This window comes from Montipora capricornis, chromosome 1 (genome assembly GCF_036669925.1).
Source record: "Montipora capricornis isolate CH-2021 chromosome 1, ASM3666992v2, whole genome shotgun sequence".
NCBI classification, from domain to species: domain Eukaryota; kingdom Metazoa; phylum Cnidaria; class Anthozoa; order Scleractinia; family Acroporidae; genus Montipora; species Montipora capricornis.
This window is the reverse complement of record NC_090883.1, coordinates 53,229,535-53,237,034: the sequence shown is the minus strand read 5'-3', so window position 1 is coordinate 53,237,034 and position 7,500 is coordinate 53,229,535. Positions and strand designations below refer to the sequence as shown.

At 40.0% G+C, this 7,500-nt stretch overlaps 2 protein-coding genes across 2 annotated transcripts in view; both read left to right on the top strand.

Moving 5' to 3' along the window:
• LOC138050135 (uncharacterized) overlaps positions 1-7,500 on the top strand; it is a 347,595-nt gene that overhangs the window by 238,538 nt on the left and 101,557 nt on the right. The gene's annotated exons all lie outside the window — the stretch shown is intronic.
• LOC138048506 (methyltransferase-like protein 27) overlaps positions 1-7,500 on the top strand; it is a 17,283-nt gene that overhangs the window by 7,645 nt on the left and 2,138 nt on the right. The window contains exon 3 of the mRNA XM_068894692.1: positions 3,317-3,689. Within this exon, the coding sequence (XP_068750793.1) occupies positions 3,317-3,689 (373 nt within the window). The remainder of the gene's footprint in view (positions 1-3,316; positions 3,690-7,500) is intronic.

Below are 7,500 nucleotides of genomic sequence, written 5' to 3'. Positions count from 1 at the left end.
TACCCAAGACTTCTACCATGGCACTACAATGATAGACAATATTAAAACAATATCGTGCACTGTTGGAGCTACATATTACGCAAGGACAACCTGAATCTCCTGGAAGACAACACACAGCTCAGTTAACATTTTATATGGAATAAATCGCTGTGTTACTTCACTACAACACGTAAGCAATGCGTGTCTTTTTCTAAAGAGGACAGGAATTTCTTCTTTCTGACAAATGATTAATTAATAGGCCGGTAGCCAGGTTTTTAACCTCAGAAAAGGATCCGTTTCGTCGTACGAACGTGTGAGGACCTGTGAGCCAAAGGGCCTCTGCTGGTATGACTTTTGGGTAACCCCTTAAATGGTCTTAATGACCCCCCAACTTGAAAAAAAAATTGTCTGGAACGGTGCACGTACCACAGGCAACCCAGTGTACCCTCACGGATGGTCCAGTTGACAACAAAAATTAGCCAGTGAGCGTACGAGAATTTTGCAGTCATTGTAAAACTAGTTCACATTCCCCATCATACGAGATCACTGCCTGTTCACCAAACAGGCGTCATGTCGCAGCGACTTGTTGTGCACACGGAGCAAGCTGTCGCCTAGTGTGTGAAAACGCTTGATAAGCTCTATAAAATGGCATCCCGTCTGTCGCTCTTAACAAATGATGGCATGGCATAATAAATCTAAGTACCGGAATAAAATAGTTTATATTAATCAACATTATCGCAGACTCCACTATAATACAGTTTTAATTAACTCTAATAATACAAAACAAAAACATATGAGATAATATTAATTATTTCCATAAGGTCGCAATAGTAGCAATAATGCAATAATACTATAATACACGTTATTTTAAACTCCCTTTTGTCGGCCATTATTCCAAAATAGCGAAACTTAAACTCCGACAACTTACTACGCGCTTTTGCAAATCTGACCTAACTATCAAATTAGTTTTCACTTCATTCAAAATTAAAAACATGTTTAGTGTTAAAGATCGTACTCCTGTTGCTCTAAAATCCATGGTAGTTTACCAATTTTCTTGTGCGGGTTGTAATTCCCGTTATATTGGCGAAACTAGTCGCCACTTTTCTACCAGGATAAAGGAACACACGGAAAGCGATAAAAACTCGCATATTTTTAAGCATTTCAACACATCTTCTTTATGTCAGAGCAAATACTCCCCTTCGTGCTTTAGTATTCTGGATTCTGCCAGCAACTCAATCGATTTAAAACTCAAAGAAGCTTTTTACATAAATAAGATCAAACCGGAACTTAACAAACAATCGCAGCATTACAACACGTTTCTCACGTTTTAGTTTACACCTTGATGTTTGGTGTCACGCTGTAAATAGTACCCGCTTTTGTATTACGTCATGTTGTAATAATTTTTTCATCTACCCGTAGACTTTATAACTGTTCAAACTTAGGAACTCATTAAACTGATGATGGCATAAGCATGCCGAAACATGTCTTTTAAAAAAGTTGTCTGTTTCCTACAATATTAATTATATTATCAATAAGCGAAACGACCCATTTGTCACATTGAGAAAACTTCTGTAGATACAGGGCCGTAGCCAGAAAAAAAATATGACTGAGGCAATGTCCGTGGTTAAATTATCTTCGGAAGTATTTTAAGTCTTTATGATGAGCACGTATTAAAGAGAACACTGATATCACGCTTTATTTTAAAATTTCACGAAAAAATGACCGAGGCAAGTGCCTCAGTTTGCGTCATACTGGCTACGGCCCTGAGATAGTAAGCAATATTATCAACCCTCTCCTTTTGCTACTGCCTCGAACAATTATTTTTTGTAATGTAGTTTCTGACTTAGCTGCAGTCTTGCCTAAATCAAATTGCAATTTTAAATCATACTTAAGCCAGTACAACAACAAGTTAAGCTTTACTTGAATCAGTCAAGTCGAGGTTTATCTCTTACTGGAAAATCTTGACACTGTCTTGATAGGAAAAAGGGGCATTATTCCTGTAAGGAATGATACTATTTATGTCGTCGACTTTGACCTCTTCGGGTCACGAGATGCATTGGACCACAGGCAGTCCGCGCGTATTGCACTCAATTTCCCGCCAAACCTGTTTGTCATGTGGGAATCCCCTTTGCTGGAATATTTATTCCTAGAATAGCAATTTTATCCCTCGAATAGCTATTCCAAGAATAATAAATAGTGCTTCCGGGAACCCATTTTTATTCCTGGTATAGTTATTCCTATAGAATAGCAGGTTTATCCCTGGAATAACTGTTATACTGGTATAATGTATTCCTCCTTTCAGGAACCGGCCCCTGCGCTATATCAATTTAGGCATTTTGAAATTTCCAGACATTGCTAAACTTCATACATGTCTCCCTTTCTTTGATCTCTCATGTGATTCCAAACCCTCTAATTTTACAATATTCCTTTTATCTGAACAACATAGTTATACCACTCCACTCGTAATGTTTCTTCAGAACAACTCTATCATCCCTGTTATAGAAGTAACATTCAAAAATAATTCTGCCACTATGATTGGACGATACCTTTGTAACGATCTTCCGCTTTTCATTCGCTCTGGGCCTACAAAAAACTATTTAAGAATGGATTGGATCGCAGGCTCAAGCTAGGTTAGCTTAGTGTGAGAATAAATAACCTGGGAGCTCTGCTTTTAGGCTTGGCTAAGTCTATATATTACGACAGGTCTTAAAGCAAAGAGAGGGAATTTACAATTGAACGTTACCTACTTCCTTATTGTCAATCATTTCTGTGGCAACACTGAGCATCGTCAAGAGGTCAAAATTAAAATCCGAACTTCATGAGTTTATCTCGCTGGAATAGTTCTAAGAAGTTCAGTTAGCTCTTTGCGGGTACCGGTTGTAAATGAAAAACTGGTCATCCCACAACCTGTTGGACGTTTCAAAATTAATCTGCTGAGTTCCTATTTTTCCATACGAACACTTTTAAAACACCAGTCCAGTTAGAACTAGAGCCAGCACGAAAGCGAGAAAATGATCTTCTCTGGATTGTTCGTTAGATTTCATTCTTGAATTATCGCGTCAAAAAATTTCATTCTGGAAACCAGGGCCGAAATTAGTCATATAAACAGAACACAAAGCCAATTTCATTGCGCTAACCGAGCTTCCTGGTCAATCAGGAAAAAGGGTAATAAAGTTGTTGTTGTTGTTGTTGTTGTTAATCAGGCTGATATGAAGAGGCCCTAAAGACTTTTTTGCTTGAAGGGGGAGTGGTAAATGAGCTACACCTGTTCCTGTGGATGGCTATTCATATATTCTGTGTGATAAACGTATTACCCTTGCTCATTTGCTCACTCTAGGTAACAGGAAATGCTGGGTATGTTGCATACAAGACCTGTCCCCCAATCTTCCACCAAGTCCTAAAAGAAGTGACGAACAACAATAATATGGACATAAGAATCTTTGATGCAGGCGCTGGAACAGGCTTGGTGGGAAAAGTTCTATATGATCTTGGTTACCGCAACATAGATGCTCTAGACATCTCTCAGAAGATGTTGGACGAAGCACAAAAGATGAATATTTACAAGAAAACGTTTTGTGCTGCGTTGGGAGAGGACGCCATCCCTGGTATCGATGATGACCAATACGATGCTGTCATCTGTGTGGGCAGCTTGACTATTGGCCACGTTAAGCCCAATGCCTTAGATGAGTTTGTAAGAATCGTGAAACCAGGTAAGTAAAGTGGTTTGGAAAAGCAAAGGTGGTTTTAAAATGCCATTTCCAAGTGACTCCACCTTCGGTTCCAAGGCGATCCCAAGTGGTATTGTTTATCAATTACCACTACTGTTCATACAAGTGACGACTGATTTCGAACTCATACTAACTTTGTGAAGGGAAGCCGAGTTGTTACTAGCTCTATTTTTCATAAGAAAGGAAAAAAAAGCGGGTGCACGAAGGCGTAATTAGGACTTTTTCTCCACGACGTCTCTCCCCACCAAACGGGTGTAAAAATGGGCACCGACGACCACTATTCCGTGCGGTGTGGGAGAAAGGAAGGAGGGGTGGGGGGGGGGGGGGTTGAGAAGGACCATCATCCCGTCCAGGAAAGAGGAACGATACTCTTACCGATGAAGGAAATAGGGGTAAGGATTGCACAGTTGGTTGGTGCGCGGGCTTTTGTGCGAGAGGTCCCGAGCTCGATCCCTAATGATCTCACAACCTTTTTTCGACTTCTTTCCATTTTGTGTAGCTTCAGGTAGCTTTTAATTCCCTTAAGACGGAGAGCACTGATGGACAGAAGAGGGTAAAATGAGCACAACGTCGGCTTCCTGGGAGAATACCCTCTAGAGGTTAAAGGAAACTTCCGACGTTAAATAAGGTGTGCCTTTACCTACCTACCTTTACCAGAAATGCTTCATGCCACAAAGGCCAGGATGGTCTCTGGCCGTTAGTGCCCCAGTGTGGCTCGTGTGCGACTCTACTCTTAACTGAACTTCTTAAGAGAAAACTGGCTTTTTAGACAGACCCAAATGAAAAAGTGGCAATGGTCCACTTACTGACATAAAACTTATATCAAAGTATTACTACTGGAACTCGCAATACGACTTTTAAGCGATATATAATGGAATTTTCGGACACTAAAAAAAATCAAAGAATTTTTCTGTTTGTAGACTTTAAAAAGGCATTCGATCTTAAAATCTGGATTTTCGGATTTCCAATCGAACACAAATTTGTCGCAGATCTCACTAATTGAAATCCTTCTTGACGTGGATTTCCAATGAGTGGAATCTGCGACAAATTCCGTTTTCAGATTTTGTGTTCGATTGGAAATCCGAAAATCCAGATTTTAAGATCCAAGTCCAGATTTCCCAATCGAACGAGCCTTTAAGGGCGGCACCTACTATTGTTATTGCGCATACGTTCTGCGCATCTCGAGATACTTGGGTTTCCTATCGGTGATGCTTACTAATACAGGGGTATTTTTGCGCGGTTCAAAATTATCCGGAGAAAGTAGATCTTAGTAAGTACTTCTGGTATCCAAAAAGAAAATTGGGAGTAACCATGCATTTTTGAGAGATGATTAAGCTTCAATTTGTGAAAGAGCGCCATACAAAGCTGTTACAAATATTATTCATCAAATATCTTTGAAAAATGCGTGGTTACCCCCTATTTTATTTTTGGATTTGAATAACACTTGGTAAGATCTACGTTTCCTCCATTATCATAAACCGGGGCAAAAATACCTTTGAATTGGTAAGCACCGTCCTTAAGGCGCTGTTACACTGTAAAATGTTTCCTGCAACTTGTCTCGCAACGTTTAGGCGACATTACAGAGGGTATTTTCGCAGTTTACGTTTGTTAGGCGAAACATTTCTCAGTGTAACATACCTTGCAACGGCCAAAATCGTTGAGAAACAAGTTACAAGAGCCGTTGCCGAAGGTAGAATTAAGTTCTACTTTTCGGGTAACTTGTCTCGCAACGATTTTGGTCGTTGCAGGGTATGTTACAGTGTGAAATGTTTCCGGCAACTTGTCCCGCCACAATGTCGCCACATATCACAGTGTAACAGCGCCTTTAAGACGATGTTTCACTGTGCAATTTTTGGTGCAACTTGTCTCGCAAGTTGCACGAATCATTGCCCAATGTAACATACCTTGGAACGGCCAAAAACGTTGCGAAATCAGTTGCATGAAACGTTGCTCAAGGTAACACCCGTAAAACAACTTGTTTCGTAATGTGAGAAAGGAAGTTTGTGGAAATGGCGTTGCGAGAAAACTTGCACAGTGCAAAAGCGTCTTTTAGAGTGAAAATGTTTGGGCGAAATCCGAAAACAGATTATGAATCTAAAGTATCCACACTCGAGGCGAATACTTCAGATCAAATCTAAATCCAGATTTGTGAGATTCACCACATCAGAGTATTTGAAAAATATAATTTTGACAAGCGGGTTTCCATGCAAAATGATACACCACAGGTAACGTACATGACAGTTTTTTACCGTACGATCGAAGACACGAATAGGTCGAAAATAGTTATGTTAGGTTTTCTGGAAATTTCACACCAGAAATTACACTAAAAGTTTCTTGACAGCAATAATATGTTTTAAAAATAGAAGAACCGTAGCCAGGGTAAAACATATACGTTCACATACGTTCACTGGCTATATACAGTTAAAAACGTACTTTCGAGCTTTCGGCTGTCAGGCTACAGCCTTCAATGGAAATGAATGGAAAAAATGACAACTACAATATATACAAAAATAGGTGAGACTATAAAAGAATGTAAAAACGGGAAAAAATATTTGTCAAAAAAAATTGTTCTTTTTTAAAAGAATGGAGTATTGATTAGGGAGCGGCCTAGAATTGTTATCTGCATGATCTATCGAAGCGGTGTGCCATGATTCCAGTGTCTTGCGGGTACGAGAAGAACCCTTGTCAATCACTTGGGAATTTTTAAAGTCAATAGAGTGATTTGAAGACCAAGCCTGTTTAGCGATGTTGGAGCCTCTTGCGTAAGACTTCACATTCCTCATATGTTCTTTTTTTCTGGTTTCAAAGAATCTGCCAGTCTCGCCAACATAACTCCATGGGCAGTCGGCACAAGATATTTTGTAAACCACGTTAGGTTGAAGATCGATCGGAGGTCGGGACTTAGGAGAGGGAAACTCCTGTTGTAAAGTCTTGAATGGCTTGCTGACAACTCGAATATCATGTTTTTTAAGGAGTCTAGTTAGAGGCTGAGAAATGCCATTAATATAGGGGAGGACTGCATAATTGGAGAAATCGGAGGGTGCAACCCATTTAAAAAACATGCAAACAAGTTCCTCAGGTGTTGGGATGGGATTTGTTCGCTGAGTAGAAGATTTCTTCTTTAGAATGTTGGAGATAACATTTTGGGGGTAATTGTTAGATCGTAGAGCGTCGATGACATGAATAAGTTCTTTCTCTTTTCCTTGTTTTGTGCTCGGGAGATTAGTTGCGCGATGTAACAAAGTCTCAGCTGTACTGGTCTTGTGTCGTTTGTCATGATGGGAGAAGAAATCTAGATACCTATCAGTGTGGGTTGGTTTACGGTAAAGCTCAACAATGAGATCAATATCCTTATAGTCTCATCTATTTTTGTATACATTGTAGTTGTCATTTTTTTCCATTCATTTCCATTGAAGGCTGTAGCCTGACAGCCGAAAGCTTGAAAGTTTTTCACTGTATATAGCCAGTGAACGTTTTTTATAATTTTTTAATAAGCAATAATATTGTTAGCACCTTCCCTACGCCTAACAAACGTAAACTGCAAAAATACCCTCTGTAATCGATTTGTACCTTAAACCTCGTTTTCATATGATGGTCCGGATTGTCCCGGTCGCCCCAGTCGTCTCAAATAATGTTCAGCGGCGATCGGGACGATTATATGGAAACACTTCCCAGACGATCGCTGAAGACCAGGGCGACTGAGACGACCTCGATTGCTTGGATAGATCCAAGAGAAAATGAGGGGACAGAGAGGGAGGCTCAAGGCGTTGGCCGGGATATGTTATGTCCACGA